This window comes from Rhinolophus sinicus, linkage group LG09, assembly GCF_036562045.2.
Source record: "Rhinolophus sinicus isolate RSC01 linkage group LG09, ASM3656204v1, whole genome shotgun sequence".
Classification (NCBI taxonomy): Eukaryota; Metazoa; Chordata; class Mammalia; order Chiroptera; family Rhinolophidae; genus Rhinolophus; species Rhinolophus sinicus.
In genome coordinates this window covers 54,621,862-54,640,968 of record NC_133758.1, presented here as the reverse complement: position 1 = coordinate 54,640,968, position 19,107 = coordinate 54,621,862, and the positions used below count along the sequence as shown (strand labels likewise).

Sequence of the window (19,107 nt, the reverse complement as noted above, 5' to 3'; positions counted from 1 at the left end):
ATCTGTCTGCAAGTAACAGAGGAGAGGCCATCTGACTCCACAATTCAGCTCTTAACCACTATGCTAAGACACAGAGACCCACATCTAACAGCATCATTAAAGAGATAGCTTTCAATGAAATGGATATATTGGTTTGTCCAACACAATGTCAAATGTTTAGTAACTTTAGTGGGTATGTTTAATCAATAGCTTGGTAGAAGAGGACTGTACTGCATATACACAAAAATCATATTCATCTCATTAAAAAACTGAATACTGTAACATTCACAAAACACACCTACACAGATAATAAAATTCTCCCACCTAAAGCTTTCAGATCTGTCTGCTTCTGTGCCACCCTCTGGCACTACCTTGGTCCAAGCCTGCACAAGCTCTCACCTGGCTGACTACACTAGCCCTCTGTCAGTCTTCCTGGTTCTCATTTTGCCCTCCTAATGCCTACTCTACTCTGCTACTGCAATGAATTTTGAAAACATCAACAAACATCATTCAGTGTCCTGCGTAGATGTCAAACTCTAAAATTTGACATCTAACATTCTTCATGGTTTGGCAAATCCTCCTTCCCCCAAGTACATGATTCACTGCAGCCATTCCAAACTTCTTGGAGTCCCTCAAATGCAGTGTGTATTTTACAATTCCATGCCTTCCCCCATTTCTTTGTCTCCTTCCTCCTTGCCTAATTCCAAGTAGTCCTGAAAAATATGGCTTCAATATATTACCTATTCCTCCCATTGATACCACAGCCAAGACTTTCAGTTACCTCTTTCTGAATCCCTTTTAAGTTCTATTAGAGGGCATTTAATTACACTGTGTGCCTTGCTTGTGTTCTCCATCAGATTGAGAGCTTTTTGAGGGCAGATATTAAAACATTTACACCTCTAGTGCCTACCTAGCATGAGCAGCTGATACACACACACACACACACACACACACACACACACACACACACACACATTTTAAACGGAAAATGGCAACAGAAAGTATACAGGCTGGAACTTCAGTCTGAGTCCCACATTGATAACATTTTACAGCCTGAAGCCTTACAAAAGAAATAATAGAAGTGCTGCCCACCTTGCGGTCCTCAGGGCCAGGATCTGAGGCTGTGGTAGAACAGGTGCTCTCCTGTTCAGACACGTATGTCAGTCTGCTCACACTAGCCTGTGGACACATCAACTGAGACAACCCACTCTCACAGGGGAGCTTCTGAGGATGAGCTGCTGAACCAGAAGATTCGGAAGCACACCTGAAAGAGACAACACCTCAGGACTGGAGTTATCCATTCTGTTATTTAACATTATCTACACTAGCAAAAGCCAATCCTGCTTTGCCTACAATCTTATTAATCTACAGTCTCTGCTCTAGCTGCCATATATAATAATTCGACCATGGATTTTTTTTAAAACCCATAATTATCTAAAATTGTAAATTATATTCCTATTGAATGAATCTGGTAAACTACCGTGTTTCCCTGAAAATAAGACCTAGCCGGACAATCAGCTCTAATGTGTCTTTTGGAGCAAAAATTAATATAAGACCTGGTCTTATTTTACTATAAGACCGGGTCTTCAATATAATATAATATAACATAATGCTGGGTGATATATAATGCGCAATGCAATGCAATACAATGCATTGCGGGTCTTATATTAATTTTTGCTCCAAAAGATGCATTAGAGCTGATTGTCCAGCTAGGTCTTATTTTTGGGGAAACACGGTACTGTAAAAGAAAAATGTGGTATTTTCATCAATAAATTCCACACACAGTCACATAACAACGTTAGCTATTTGTTCAATAAAAATTTACTGAATACCTGATATAGAGCAATGAGAAGAGCATTAAAAAATTTCTACACTGGTGCTTGGTCATAGAAATGGCGGCAGTGAGGTGGGCTTCTTGAGTTCTCCCCTGGAAGTTACCACAAACTGAACAGCTATAACCCATCAAAGGATTCTCTGATCATCACACAGAACAGCTAAGAGACTCATGGGAGGATTACTTGAAGGTGGGCAAACCTGAAGGTGGGCAAACCAGGCAAGCAGGGGAAAAGGAAAGGGAGCGGTGTGGAGACCTGCCCACATCTGCAGCTGCGGAGACTTGGGGCCCCAGGACGCAGACAGGAGATCACAGCAGCCAGGCAGTGGGTTCCCTCCCTGCACCCCACAGTCCTGCCGAGAGATCAGCATAGAGGACAGCGGTGTCCAGTGTTCGAGGCAGAAACCTCAGCTGAGAACTGCAGCTGGGCTCTCTCCATCAGACAGAAAGCAATCTCCATACCTGGGCCCCTCCCTGCACTCTCCCACAGCAATCCTAACCCACCCTCCCAGAGTCTTAACCTGGTCCTTGAACAGAAAAGTAGTGTCAGATTACAGAGGAGCTGCAGCCCTCAAGAACTGGAAAAAAAGTGGTTTGCAGCTGTGACCTAGGGAAGAGGCTAGGAAGAGTGTGACACTCCTGGGCTGGCCAGGCACTTGCCTACTAAGTCCCCACCCTAAAACCCAGGCGACCTGCTCACAGGGAAGAAGCTCACCTCCTGGTGGCTGCCTGTGGTCCTCTCAGTGCCTGTTTGTGCAGGCGAGAGCAGAAATTGCACTGACGTTGTAAAAACTACCCACCACATCCCATAGCCCTACCCATCCAGAACTGCATTATCAGGGTCACTCTGGGTTCCAGGTGGCTGGCTCTGCCTCCACAAGACGCAGAGGAGTTTTTGTACAGCAGAGGACAACCTGGAGATAGCTTGGTGGGCTTAAGCCAAGACTGGCACTGTTTTTCTGTTTTTTTATTTTATTATTATCATCATATATTCCCCCCTCTCTCTCTTCTTTTTTTTCCTTTCCTTGCTCTAGTTTTCCTTCTTCTTTCCATTTTCCTATATTGATTTTTTCTTTTTCGGTGTTGCTATTTTTGATATTTTTGTGTGTTGAGTGTTGGTTGTTTTCACATGTGAGTATATTTGTTTTTTTCTTGTTGTTCTCGTTGTTGTTGTGTTTGTTGATTTGTTTTGTTCTGATATCTCCCTGCACGAGGGCCCAGCCCAAGAGGTACAAGAATCAACATACTCAAAGGCCAACAACAGACCAAACCAGAGCATTACCGGGTTTGACCTACAAGTTGAAACACCCAAAGGGAATTCTCTACAGGCACAAGAGCCCGTAGGAGCCAAGCCTCATCTGAGGGGTCAACCCTTATACAGCAGCTCATCCACTGTGGGCATAGCCATTTCTCACAGCTAGTCAACCTTGGAGTCAGTTGCTCCCACTGACAAGCCAAACGTAATTAAAGCTCAACTTCAACAGGAGAATACACACAACACAAGAAACACCTATGGAACACACACACAGAAGAATAGGGAGACTGTGCAATTCAAGTATAAAGGACACATACTACATAAGTCCACAATGCAAAGACTGAAAGACCTAGGGGATCTACCTAATACACTGAAGCAAACACAGAGGGGCAGCCAGAATAAAGAAACAAAGAAAGAGGTCTGAAATAAAAGAACAGAAGAAACCTCCAGAATTAGAACTAAATGAAATAGAGGTAACTAACTTATCAGACAGTTTAGAACACTTATGATAACAATGTTTATGGAACTTAGTGAGAACATGAATAAGGAAAGAAAAATCATAAAAAACAACCAGTACAAATTAAAGAATACAATAACTGAAAAAAAGAACACACTCAAAGGAATTACTAGCAGGTTACATGAAGCAGAGGATCGAATCGGCGACTTAAAAGACAAGATAGCCTAGATCACCCAAGCAGAACAACAAGAAGAAAAAAGAATGAAAATAGTTTAAGAGACCTATGGGATAACATCAAGTGCAACAACATGCACATCATAGAAATACTAGAAGGAGAAGAGAGAGAGCACGGGATCAAGAACATATGTGAAGTAAGTGATAATGACTGAGAACTTCCCTAACCTGGTGAAAAAAATCAACATACAAACCTAGGAAGTACAGAGACTTCCAACCAAGATGAACCCAAACAGGCCCACACCAAGACATATTATAGTTCGAGTGGTAAAGGTTAAAGACAAGGAAAAAATCATAAAGGAGCAAGAGACAGACAGCAAGTTACTTACAGGGATGCTCCCATAAGACTAACAGCTGATTTTTCTACAGGAAATTTTCTACAGGCCAGAAAGGAGTGGCAGGAGGTATTCAAAGTGATGAAAAACAAAGGCCTAAAACCTAGACTGCTTTATCCAGCAAGGCTATCCTTTAACAGTGAAACAGAGATGAAGAGCTTCCCAGAAAAGAATAAGCTAAAGGAATTCATTACCACTAAGCCAGCATTGCAGGAAATGTTAAACGGGCTTCTTCAAACAGATGAAAGATAAAAACAATCTAACTAATGAAGACCAGAAATATAAATAACAAAATAGCAATAACTATGTACCTAACAATAATCACTTTAAACGTAAATGTAAAAAATGTTCCAATCAAGAGACATAGGGTGGCTGAGTGGATAAGAAAGCAAGACCCGGGCCGGCCCAGTGGCTCAGGCGGTTAGAGCTCCATGCTTCTAACTCCGAAGGCTGCAGGTTCGATTCCCACATGGGCCAGTGGGCTCTCAACCACAAGGTTGCCGGTTCAACTCCTCGAGTCCCGCAAGGGATGGTGGGCTCCGCCCCCTGCAACTAAGATTGAACACGACACCTTGAGCTGAGCTGCCTCCCAGATGGCTCAGTTGGTTGGAGCACGGGATCTCAACCACAAGGTTGCCAGTTCAATTCCTTGAGTCCCACAAGGGATGGTGGGCAGCGCCCTCTGCAACGAAAATTGAACACGGCACCTTGAGCAGAGCTACCGCTGAGCTCCCAGATAGCTCAGTTGGTTGGAGCGCATCCTCTCAACCACAAGGTTGCCGGTTCGACATCCGCAAGGGATGGTGGGCTGTGCCCCCTGCAACTAGCAACGGCAACTGGACCTGGAGCTGAGCTGTGCCCTCCACAACTAAGACTGAAAGGACAACAACTTGACTTGGAAAAAAAACCAAGGCTAACTCAAGAAGAAATGGAAACTCTGAATAGACTGATTACTAACAGGGAAATTGAATCAGTAATCCACAAGCTCCCAACAAACAAAAGCCCTGGGCCAGATGGCTTTATAGGTGAATTTTACAAAACATTCAAAAAAGAATTATCACCTATTCTCCTCACACTATTCCAAAAAATCCAGAAGGAGGGAAGGCTCCCAAACTCTTTTTATGAGGTCACTATCACCCTGATCCCAAAATCAGACAAAGACATTACAAAAAAAGAAAACTACAGGCCGATATCCCTAATGAACATAGATGTAAGAATCCTCAACAAAATATTAGCAAACAGAATTCAGCATACATTAAGAAGATCATATACTATGATCAAAGGTGATTCATTCCTGGTATGCAAGGTTGGTTCAATATTCACAAATTAATTAATGGGATACACCACATTAAGAAAAAGAAATATAAAAATCATATAATCACATCAATAGATGTAGAAAAAGCATTTGATAAAATCCAACAGCCATTCATGATAAAAAAATCTTTAAAAAGCTGGAATAGAGGGATGATATTGCAACACAATAAAGGCCATATATGATAAACCCACAACTAACATCATACTCAATGGGGAAAAGCTGAAACGGTTCCCCCTTAAGATCAGGAATAAGACAAGGTTGCCCACTGTCTCCACTTTTATTCAGCATAGTGCTGGAAGTTCTAGCCACAGCAATCAGACAAGAAAAAGAAATTAAAGGTATCCAAATTGTAGGGAGGAAGTAAAACTGTCATTACATGCAGATGATATGATACTACATGTAGACAACCCCAAAGACTCCACCAAAAAACTGTTAGAACTGATAAATGAATTTAGTAAAGTAACAGGATACAAAATTAATATTCAGATATCAGTTGCAATTTGTATATACCAATAACAAACTGTCATAAGGAGAAATTAAGAAACATTCCCATTTACAATTGCTTCAAAAACCATAAACTACTTAGGAACAAATTTAACCAGAGAAGTAAAAGACCTGTACTCAGAAAATTATAAGACACTGAGAAGAGAAACTAAAGAAGATACATGGAAACACATACCATGCTCATGGACAGGAAGAATTTATATAGTTAAAATGCCCATACTGCCTCAGGCTATATATAAATTCAACACAATAACTGTCAAACAACCAAGGAGATTTTTCACAGAAATAGAACATATAATCCTAAAATTGATACTTCCGGAAAAATGGCGGAGTGAGGTGAGCCTCTGTAAAACTCCCCTGGAATTCACAAAGAATCGAACAACAAAACCTCCACAAAGGACTCCCTGGACAGCAGACAGGCAACATGAAGAGGCCCACTATCGACTGAAATCACTTACAGGTGGGAGATTCGCGCGAGTGGAGGGAGGAGGAAAGGGAGAAGTGCGCGGAGACGGAGCCGCGCGGGCGCAGGATGCAGACCTAGCTCAGTGCGCCGAGCTCGCTGCTTCCCGGAACTACCGCAGCTGCGTGAGATCGGACTGCTAGGGCTCCGCCAGGGCTCCACAGGGCTGAGGGGACAGCATATAACACGGCTGAACCCAACGCTCACGGCAGAGACCTCGGAGAAAAGACTGAGGGAAAAAGGCTGAAAACGGTGATTTAAGCCCGCACTGCCGAGCAGAGAACGGAGCCTTAGGCACTGAGACTAGCCGCCCCCTCCCTCCCCTCCCAGAGCTCGCCCCGCCCCCACCTGCCCGGTGCTAGAAGCGAAACAGTAGCAGTGTCAGATCAAAACAACAGAAAATTTGCTGTTTTGAGAACCGTGGACCGCAAACACAAATTCACAGCCCAACTAGTGCCAGCAAAGGGGAGAGAGCTGTGGAAGCAGGACCGGCTGTGGTGGTGGTCACCACCATTGCTCTGGGCCACCTCTCACAACTCACCCCGCCCCTGACCCCACCTATCTGGGCGGATCCCTGCAGGAGTAAACAGAACTGCTGAAATATACGGGCTCTGAATCAGGAGCTGGAAGAGCTTTGGAACATCAAAAGCTCTCCGCATACCCACCGGGACACTGCGCCCTGTGACCTAGACGAACTATTAACAGAGGAGAAGCCCGTCTCCCAGGGAATCCCCCCAATGCGTGAGAAGTTAGAATAGTGCAGAGAAAACATAGCACTACTGTGTGGGAGAAGAAAAATAAGTTGCAGTTGGAGAAATAATACAACATTCAACCAACAAGTACTGGCAAACAAAAGAAAGACCGCTTTCTATCAACCTGTTGCAGAAGTCACTCCTGTAGATGTCTAGGAAGAGAAATAGTAAACCAGTAATCGCCATGAATAACCAAGGCAACAAGATAGCTCAGAAAGAAAGTGAAAAATCTCCAGAGAAGGCACTTAAAGATACAGAAATATGTGACTTAAATGACAGAGAATTCAAGATTGCAGTTCTGAAAAAACTCAACGAGATACAAGAAAACACAGATAGGCAGTTAAAGGAACTCAGAAACTCAATCAAAGAACAGCATGAGCATTTTACGAAAGAGATTGAAATCTTAAAAAGAACCAAATAGAATTTCTGGAGATTAAGAACTCAATAGAAGAAATTAAGAATGAAATAACCAGCTTAGGTAGTAGAGTTGACCAGATGGAGCAAAGAATCAGTGACATCGAAGATAGAAACCTGGAAATGACACAAATAGAAGAAGAAAGAGACTTGAGACTTAAAAGAAATGAAAGAACTCTACAAGAACTTTCTGACTCCATCAGAAAGAGCAATATAAGAATAATGGGCATACCAGAAGGAGAAGAAAGAGAGAAGGAACAGAGAATATATTCAAACAAATTGTCGATGAGAACTTCCCAAATTTGTGGACAGAACTGGACCCTCGAATCCAAGAAGCAAATAGAACACCTAGTTACCTCAATCCCAACAGACCTTCTCCAAGGCACATTGTATTGAAGCTGTCTAAAATCAACGACAAAGAAAGAATCCTCAAGGCAGCCAGGGAAAAGAAGACGGTAACTTACAAAGGAAAGCCCATTAGATTATCATCAGATTTTTCAGCAGAAACTCTACAAGCCAGGAGGAGTGGAACCAAATATTCAAACTATTGAAAGAGAGAAACCATGAGCCAAGAATAATATATCCAGCAAAGATATCCTTTAGATATGAAGGAGGAATAAAGACCTTTCCAGACATACAGAAGCTGAGGGAATTTTCTAATACACGACCTGCACTACAAGAAATACTAAAGGAGGCTATTCGACCACCATCAACAGGGACAATTTGTGGCAACCACAACTCAAAAAGGGGGAGAGTAAAGGCCTGAACCAGAATATGGGAATGGAGAAAGTAAGCGTGCTGAAGAAAATGGAATACTCTAAATATCAAACTTTCTTTTACATAAACTTAAGGGTAACCACTCAAAATAAATCCAGAATTGAAATATATACTGAAATAAAAGAAGAAACAGAGGGAAACATCATAGAATACCACCACACAGAAATAATAGACAACAAAAAAAGGCAAAGAAACAATGGAGACACAGCCTTACCAGAAAACTAAAGATAGAATGACAGGATATCCTCACATATCAATAATCACCCTAAATGTAAATGGACTGAACTCACCAATAAAAAGGCACAGAGTAGCAGATTGGATCAAAAAACTAAACCCAACCATATGCTGTCTCCAAGAGTCACATCTCAGCTACAAGGACAAGCATAGACTGAAAGTGAAAGGGTGGAAATCGACACTCCAAGCAAATGGTACCCAGAGAAAATCAGGTGTAGCCATAATGATATCAGATGAAACAGACTTCAAGGTGAAAAAGATAACAAGAGACAAGATGGACCTTTCATAATGGTGAAGGGGAGTGTACAACAAGAAGACATAACAGTCATCAATATTTATGCCCCCAATCAGGGAGCACCGAAATACACCAAGCAACTACTAACAGAACTAAAGGGAGAAATTGACCAAAACACAATTATACTAGGGGACTTAAATACATCATTGACAGCTATGGATAGATCATCCAAACAGAAAATAAATAACGAAATAGTAGCCCTAAATGACACATTAGATGAAATGGACATAATTGACATTTATAGAGCACTTCATCCTAAAACATCAGACTATACATTCTTTTCTAGTGTACATGGAACATTCTCAAGGATAGACCATATATTGGGACATAAAATCAGTCTCAACAAATTTAAGAAGATTGAAATCATACCATGCATATTCTCTGATCACAAGGCTTTGAAATTGGATATCAACTGTAAAAAGAAAGCGGGAAAAAACACAAATACATGGAGATTAAACAACATACTTTTAAAGAAGGACTGGGTCAAAGAAGAAATTAGAGGAGAGATCAAAAGATACATAGAAACAAATGACAATGAAAATACATCCTACCAAAATTTTTGGGATGCAGCAAAAGCAGTTTTAAGAGGGAAATTTATCTCATTACAGGCCTATCTCAAGAAACAAGAAAACTCCCAAATAAATAACCTCATATTACACCTTAAAGAACTAGAAAAAGAAGAACAAGTAAAACCCAAGGTCAGCAGAAGAAAGGAAATAACAAAAATTAGAGCAGAATTAAATGAAATAGAGAACAAAAAGACAATAAAAAAATTAATATGACAAAGAGCTGGTTGTTTGAAAAGATTAACAAAATTGACAAACCCTTGGCTAGACTTACTAAGATAAAAAGAGAGAAGACATGATTAACAAAATCAGAAACGTAAAAGAGGAAGTTATCACGGACACCACAGAAATACAAAGGATCATCCAAGAATACTATGAAGGACTATATGCCACCAAATTCAACAACCTAGAAGAAATAGACAAGTTCTTAGAAACATATAGCCTTCCAAGGCTGAACCATGAAGAACTGGAAAATCTAAACAGACCGATCACCAGTAACGAAATTGAATCAGTCATCCAAAACCTTCCCAAAAGCAAAAGTCCGGGACCAGATGGCTTCACTAGTGAATTCTACCAAACCTTCAAAGAGGATCTAATACCAATTCTGCACAAACTCTTCCAAAAATTGAAGAAGAGACAGTACTCCCTAACTCATTTTATGAGGCCAACATTACCCTGATACCAAAACCTGGTAAGGACAGCACAAAAAAAGAAAACTACAGACCAATATCTTTAATGAATACCGATGCAAAAATCCTAAATAAAATTCTAGCAAATCGAATACAACAATGCATTAAAAAGATTATTCATCACGACCAAGTGGGGTTCATCCCCAGGGCACAAGGATGGTTCAACATCGCAAATCCATCAATGTGGTACATCACATAAACAAAATAAAGGACAAAAATCATATGATTATATCAATTGATGCAGAAAAAGCATTTGACAAGATACAACATCCATTTATGATTAAAACACTTAATAAAATGGGTATAGAAGGAAAATACCTTAACATAATAAAGGCCATATATGACAAGCCCTCTGCTAATCTCATAATTAATGGAGAAAAACTGAAGCCCTTTGCTCTAAGTTCAGGAACACGACAGGGATGTCCCCTATCACCTCTGCTTTTCAACATAGTGTTGGAAGTCCTTGCCAGAGCAATCAGGCAAGAGAAAGAAATAAAAGGCATCCAAATTGGGAATGAAGAAGTTAAATTATCACTCTTTGCAGATGACATGATGCTATATATAGAAAACCCTAAAGACTCCACCAAAAAGCTATTAGAAACAATCAACGAATACAGTAAAGTTGCGGCTACAAAATCAATGCACAAAAGTCCATTGCCTTCCTATATACTAACAATGAAATCTCAGAAAAAGAAATACAAAAACAATTCCTTTTGCAATTGCAGCAAAAAGAATAAAATACCTAGGAATAAACTTAACCAAGGATGTGAAAGACCTATATGCTGAAAACTATAAGACATTTTTGAAAGAAATTGAAGAAGACACAAAGAAATGGAAAGACATTCCGTGCTCATGGATTGGAAGAATCAACATAGTTAAAATGGCCATATTACCCAAAGCAATATACAGATTCAATGCAATCCCCATCAAAATCCCAATGGCATATTTTAAAGAAATAGAACAGAAAATCATCAGATTTGTTTGGAACCACAAAAGACCCCGAATAGCCAAAGCAATCTTAAGAAAAAAGAACAATACTGGAGGTATCACACTTCCTGACTTTGGCTTGTACTACAGGGCTACAATAATCAAAACAGCATGGTATTGGCAGAAAAACAGACACATAGACCAATGAAATAGAATTGAGAACCCAGAAATAAAACCACATAAATATGGACAGATAATTTTTGACAAAGAAGCTAAAAACATACAATGGAGGAAAGACAGCCTCTTCAATAAATGGTGCTGGGAGAATTGGATAGCCACATGCAAAAGAATGAAACTGGACTGCTATTTGTCACCATGTACCAAAGTTAATTCAAAATGGATCAAAGACTTAAGCATAAGACCTGACACAATAAACTGCATAGAAGAAAACATAGGTACTAAACTTATGGACCTTGGGTTCAAAGAGCATTTTATGAACTTGACTCCAAAGGCAATGGAAGTAAAAGCTAAAATAAACGAATGGGACTATATGAAACTTAAAAGCTTCTGCACAGCAAAAGAAACCATTGACAAAATAAAGAGGCCACCAACTGAATGGGAGAAGATTTTTGCAAACAGTGCCTCCGATAAGGGGCTAGTATCCAGAATATACAAGGAACTCATGCAACTCAACAACAAAAAAACAAACAACCCAATTGAAAAATGGGCAGAGGACTTGAAGAGACATTTCTCCAAAGAGGACATACAAATGGCAAATAGACATATGAAAAAATGCTCAACATCACTAATCATCAGAGAAATGCAAATCAAAACCACAATGAGATATCACCTCACCCCAGTCAGAATGGCTATCATCAACAAGACAAATAGTAACAAATGTTGGAGAGGCTGTGGAGAAAAGGAACCCTCATACACTGTTGGTGGGAATGCAGACTGGTGCAGCCGTTATGGAAGGCAGTGTGGAGGTTCCTCAAAGAATTACGAATAGAATTGCCATATGACCCAGCAATCCCTCTCCTGGGTATCTACCCAAAAATCTGAAAACATTTAGAGATAAAGACACGTGTGCTCCAATGTTCATTGCAGCTTTGTTTACGGTGGCCAAGACATGGAAACAACCAAAATGTCCTTCGATAGATGAATGGATAAAGAAGTTGTGGTATATATACACAATGGAATACTATTCGCAGTAAGAAAAGATGATATAGGAACATTTGTGACAACATGGATGGATCTTGAGAGAGTAATGCTGAGCGAAACAAGTCAGACAGAAAAAGCAGAGAACCATGTGATTTCACTGATATGTGGTATATAAACCAAAACAACAAAAGAACAAGACAAACAAATGAGAAACAGAAACTCATAGACACAGACAATAGTTTAGTGGTTGCCAGAGGGTAAGGGGGGCGGGGGGTGGGGGGTGGGAGATGAGGGTAAGGGGGATCGAATATATGGTGATGGAAGGAGAACTGACTCTGGGTGATGAACACACAATGGGATTTATAGATGATGTAATACAGAATTGTACACCTGAAATCTATGTAATTTTACAAACAATTGTCACCCCAATAAATTTAATAAAATAAAATTAAAAAATAATAATAATAATCCTAAAATTTATATGGAACCATAAAAGACACCGAATAGCCACAAAGCCACAAAAATAAGAACAAAGTGACATCAAATCATACTACAAGTCTATAGTAATCAAAACAGCATGATACTGGCATAAAAACAGACCCAGTGATCAATAGAACAAAACAGAGAGCCCAGAAATAAATCCATGCCTACATCATCATTTAATCTACGACAATGGAAGCAAGAATTTACACTGGGATAAATTCTTTTCAATAAATGGTGCTGGAAAACCTGGAGAGAGACATACAAAAAAATGAAGGTGGACCACCTCCTTACACCATATGCAAGAATAAATTCAAAATGGATTAGAGACTTAAATGTAAGATCTGAATCCATAAAACTCCTAGAAGAAAATATAGGAAGTGAATTTGCAGACATTACCCTTAGTAATATTTTTACTAATATTTCCCCTCAGGCAAGGGAAGAGAAAAAATAAACATATGGGATTACATCAAACTAAATACTGTTTTCACAGCAAAGGAAACCATCAATAAAACAAAAAGGCATCGTACTGAATGGGAGAAGATACCATGTTTCCCCGAAAATAAGACGGGATGTTATATTAATTTTTGCTCCAAAAGACGCATTAGGGCGTATTTTCAGGGGATGACTTATTTTTCATGTACAACAATCTACATTTAGTCAAATACAGTCATGTCATCTTCTTCTGGAGCATCATCATAACATACTAAATGTGTCCGTCTGGCTGATGAACTTAACTGAGGCTTATTTTCCGGGAAACATGGTATTTGTCAAGGATACATCTGATAAGGAGTGAATATCCAAAATTTATAAAAAATTCATTCAACTCAACCCAGAAAAAACAAACAACCTAATTAAAAGATGAGCAGAGGACATGAAGAGGTATATTTCTAAAGAGGACATACAGATGGCAGACATATGAAAAAATGTTCAGCCTCACTAATTATTAGAGAAGTGCAAATAAAAACCACAATGAGACACACTCCAGTCAGAATGGATATCATCAATAAATCAACAAATAACAAGTGCTGGCGAGGTTGTGGAGAAAATGGATCGATCCCTCGTGCACTACTGGTTGGATTGCAGATTGGTGCAGCCACTATGAAAATCAGTATGGAGGTATCTCAAAAAACTGGAAATGGAACCACCTTATGACCCTGCAGTGCCACTCTTAGGTATCTATCCAGAGAAATCCAAAACACTAATTCGAAAAGACTTAGGCACCCCTATGTTTACTGCTGTACTTTCACAATAGACAGGACATGGAAACAACTGAAATGTCCATCGGTAGATGACTGGATTAAGAAACTGTGGTACATTTATACAATAGAGTATTACTCGGCCATAAAGAAGAATGAAATCTTACCATTTGCAACGATATGGATGGACCTAGAAAACATTATGCTAAGTGAAATAAGTCAGACGGAGAAAGACAAATAACATACAATCTCACTTATATGTGGAATCTAAAGACTAGAATAAATAAGCAAACTAATCAAAAATAGTCTCAGAGATATAGAGGAAAAACTGAGGCTTGCTAGATGGGAGAAGGGTGGAGATGAAGAAGGTGAGGAGATTAAAAAGCTCAAATTGGTAACCACAAATTGATAACCACGGGGATATGAAAGACAGTTTGGGGAATATAATCAATAATGTAAAGATTTTGTAGGGTATCCGATGGACACTTGTCTTATTAGGGAGACCACTTCATGGACAGCGTAGATGCCTGACCACTGCAGTGTACACCTGAAGCTGAAGCTGAATAATAATGAGTGTCAACTATAATTTAATATATAAATAGTCATAGGATGTGGAGTACAGCATAAGGAATAGTCAGTGGAACTGTAACAGGTATATATGATGTCAGGGGGGTAGTAGATTGGTTGAGGAGGGTTATCGCTTTGTGAGGGGTGTAAATGTCTAACCATTACATTGTTTTGTACACCTGAAATAATAAAAATTTTATGCCCTCAAAGAGCAAAGATGAAAAAGAGAATCACATAGATAAGTGCAAAGAAATGGAAACAGCATACACTGCAGATAGAAATACCAACTGGTACAACTTTTGGCTTGGAAACTAAGCAATGCATATCAAAATTCCCTTGAATCAGATATTCTACAAATCTAATCTACGAAAAAGATTAATGCTGATCATATAAAGACTGTTGAAAGGGTATGTCGTCATAGAATACTACTGATAATAAAGGAATCTTAAATGTTATAGTAGGAGGAACTATACTATGGAAATTGTGGCACAAACACACATTAAAACACTATGCAGCCATTTTAAGTCATGCTGAATATTATCCTTTAACTCAGAAAGATGTTCATAATATATTAAGTAAAAAAAAAGTATTAAAAAGCAATAAACAGTAACAGCCCACATCTATTTAATACACACACCATATCTTGTTAGTCAATACCCATCATAAGGCCAGCCCAGCCCAATTCAAAGAGAGGGGAAACAGGCTGCAACTCCTGAGAAATGGGAAAGTCACACTAGAAAAAAAATTATTATCCCAGCAATCATCTTTGGAAACAGTTGCTGCACCTATTAAACACTCTGCCACTTAAGTTTCAATTCAACCCTTAATTTCACTGAATTTTATCTCATTTCTTTGCACAAAATTCAGATTTCTCAGCTGGACAGTGGACATAGAGAGAAAATCCTATTTTGAATTTTGGATTTTTAAAAAGCCCCAAATCAAGGCAGTATTGACAAAATACTAGTTAGTGAATTTCTTACCATTGGAGACAAAATATTAACCGAACTGCTTTAGGCCTATTTTAGCCAGTGTGTGACATGCACCTACACGGGTCCTTGTATGCACATGAACATACACACATGCACACATATTCACACAGATACCATATTGTGGTATGAAAAAACTTCTGGGTTACTGGAGTGATGTATTGTATTATTAGTCTGGCTCCTTTGGTTGAAAGGAACAAATGCATGTAAGTTACATTACCTCAATTAATGAGAAGTGAACTGTAAGAACACACAGAAAAAAAAGGAGAGGAATTTCAAGACATCAGACTTCAAGCAATCCAAAAAACAAGGTGTCAGCCACAAAGAGACTCAAGGAAGTTCGGGAATTAGAATCTCAAAATCAGCTCTATGAACCTGTCAGAAGCTAGCAGATCAGCTAGCAGGAATGCTCATGAGCAGCAAAGCTTATTAAAGTACACTCAACAAAAAAATGTTGCCAGTGACAAAAATTCTGACTAACATTTATTTCACCATAAATATGTATTAAAAAAAACAATAATGGCATATGAGCTGGCATAAACCAGAAAAAAAGTAGAATGAAAATACCAAACCTATTTTAACACAGTAAAAAAAGTATAAGGAGGATTTCAATAAAATAAATGAATACGAAATTAAAGTCCATGTTGATAGCAATGAAAAGCGTAGCTGCTGCCACACAAATCAGCGATAGAGGATAAACATTTAAATAGCTATCCCACAATACAGAGGAAATGTATATAGAAATAAGGATCAATAGTCATGGCTGAGCAGAGAAAGGAGTTATCAATTAATGGGCAATTGGTGCACTCAAGAGGAGGAAGGAATAAGTGGAAAATAGGCAATAATTAAAGGTAATAGAAAATGAAACTTCCCTCAGTTGAAGAAAGAACTGGGTATACAGAGGTTATCATGATCCAGGAAAATCAACTGAAAGAGACTGACACATTCATTTGAAGTTGATGAGGCAAAAAGGAGAGAAAGCAAATAGTAGGAACAAATAAAAACGGACCCAGAAATTAGGCTTAGAAAAAAATGCATGTTATGCAACAGAAGAACAGATAAACAAAATGTGGCACATTAATGCAATGGAGTACTACACAGCAATAAACATGATGAGCTACTGATACACCAAACAAGGTGAATCCCAGGAACACATTAAATGGAAGAAGTTAGACACACTAAAAATGTACTACAGTGAGGCACGACACAACAATGTTTTGGTCAAGGACACACTGCTTGCTTATACGATTACAATGGAGCTAAAAAATTACAATTACAATGGAGCTAAAAAATTCCTATCACCTAGTGACATAATAGTCATCCCAATATCGTAGCTCAACGCATTACTCATGTGTTTGTGGTGATGCTGGTGTAAACAAACCTACAGCACTGCCAGTTGTATAAAAGTATACTGAAAGCACATAATTGTATCCACACGCAATTTTGTACAATTATGTACAGTACCTAATACTTGATAATGATAATGAATTGTTACTGGTTTATGTATTTACTATACTATACTTTTTATTGTTATTTTAGAGTATCCTCTTTCTATTTACAAAAAAAAGTTTGCTGTAAAACAGTATGCTGTTACATGAGTATCAGCCTTATACCTCTCGTGTCTTTTAATTGCATCATTTTCTCTTGTGCTCGATTTAGTTTCATGTTGTTTTGTACGGTAACATGCTATACATGCTTGTAGCATAGGAGCTATAGGCTATACCGTCCAGGTTTATATAAGTGCACTCTATGATGTTCACACATGACAAAATCAACTAATGACACATTTTTTAGAATATATCCCTGTTGGTAAGTAGCACACGACTACATATGATTCCATTTATACAAAATGCAAAAATAGACAAACTAAACTACAGTAATACAAATCAGAAAGTGAGTGCCAGGGTGGGGTTGGGGGAGAGAGAAGGAGAATTGACTGGAAAAAGGCAAGGGATTGTTAATGGGGTAATGTAAATGTTCTGTATAGTTTAGGGGTGGTGTTTAAATAAGTGCACATAAGTGTCAAAAACTCATTGAATGAAACCTCTAAGATCTGTACATGTTATTGTATGCTAATTATACATCAATAAGTATTAATATAACAATGCATACTACGAAATACTAAAATTGCGTTAGACATGGGCCAAAACCTGACAGTAAGCTTTTGCTAGTAGGTTAAATCATGCCCTTGAAAGGATTCACAGATTAATCTACACGTATATGCCAGATACTAACCAAGATCTCAACTAGTATTTGCTTTGGTGACTATGGCAGCAAAAAAACGTTGTGTTATGCAACTCAGCAATGCAACATCACCTAATTTCATCTTCCCCAGCAATTTTAGTTCAGAGTACACTTACCCTCTTATAAATTGGCTTTTTATCACTAAGTTGTGTTGATTTGCCCCAGGCTGTGAGATAAGAGTGATCTCACATATGCATCACTACAGTTCCTAGGGGCAGTAGGGGGATGGAGGAGGACTAGTATTTTAACAAATAATTCAAAAAACTTTCCTTAAATAAAAGAATGCTTGAATCCATATGGTTAAAAGACATACTGTGTGACTGGGCAAAGTAACCATGAAGAGTCAACACAGATACAGCCTAAGAAAATTACTAGACTTGAAAGATAAAGCATCCTTGGCATGAGTTTACAAAAAGAGAATTAGGATATCCTCAGATTTCCCTCTTCTTTTCCATAGAGACAGAAAAGCAATCTCTATAAGAAATTTAAGGGAATAAAGTGTAAGCCAAAGATTTTAAATACAGCCATGCCATCCTTTAATTACAAAAACCACAGATTAACTTCTTAACATAGAAGAGCCTATGGCATATTGATCCCCCAGGCCGTCTCTGAGCAAACTTCTACAGGGCATACTTCAGTCAACCAAGAGGGGAAACACCTGATGCCAAGACTGAATGTATTTAACTGGAGAACAAAAACTAAACAAGTGTAGGATAGAGATAAATCAAAATGTAAATGAGAAATTACGCAACTAAAAAGAAAGTGGAAAAGGAAAAAGAACAGAGAATAAGTTCACTAACTGTATCACTGGAGATAGACGGAGTTATGGGTTATGTTCCCCAAAGAAGATATGTTGAAGTCCTAACCCCTGGTGCCTCAGAATGTGACCTTATTTGGAAATGTTTGGAAATTGGGTCATTATAGATGTAATTAAAGACGAGGTCATAACGGAGTAGGCTGGGCCCTTAAACCATGTGAATGTTGTCCTTATAAAAAGAGTGAATTATGGACACAGACAGAGATGAATGACAGCCATGTGAAATACAGAGGCTTTAATTAGATTGATGCATTTATAAGCCAATGAACGCCTAAGGCTACCAGAAACTGGAAGAGGCAACAAAGGATCTTTCCCTAAAGGCTTCAAAGGACAGGATTCTGCAATCCTTGCCTACAGATTACGAAACAACTAATTTCTGTAGTTTTAAGCCACTCCAGTTTGTGGTACTTTGTATGGCAGCCATGGGAAACTAATACAGTTGAGAATCAAAAAAGATCATTTAAAAGCTGGCAAAACTCATGTCTGAAGTAGAAGCTTATTTATTAACAGTACAAAGATAAACACTGAGATAATTTTATAGGCAAAATATTAGTGGGGAGAGGAAGAAAAAAAGTCAGTGGATGGCATCAATGATGACAAGTCAGAGTCAGATGATCTTCAAA

General features: G+C 38.8%; 1 protein-coding gene across 8 annotated transcripts in view; it reads right to left on the bottom strand.

Annotated features, from left to right (window-relative positions):
* CEP192 (centrosomal protein 192) overlaps positions 1–19,107 on the bottom strand; it is a 165,200-nt gene that overhangs the window by 68,031 nt on the left and 78,062 nt on the right. For all 8 annotated transcript variants that reach the window (XM_074340409.1, XM_074340406.1, XM_074340407.1 and 5 more), the window contains one exon: positions 1,072–1,243. In XM_074340409.1, the coding sequence (XP_074196510.1) occupies positions 1,072–1,243 (172 nt within the window). The remainder of the gene's footprint in view (positions 1–1,071; positions 1,244–19,107) is intronic.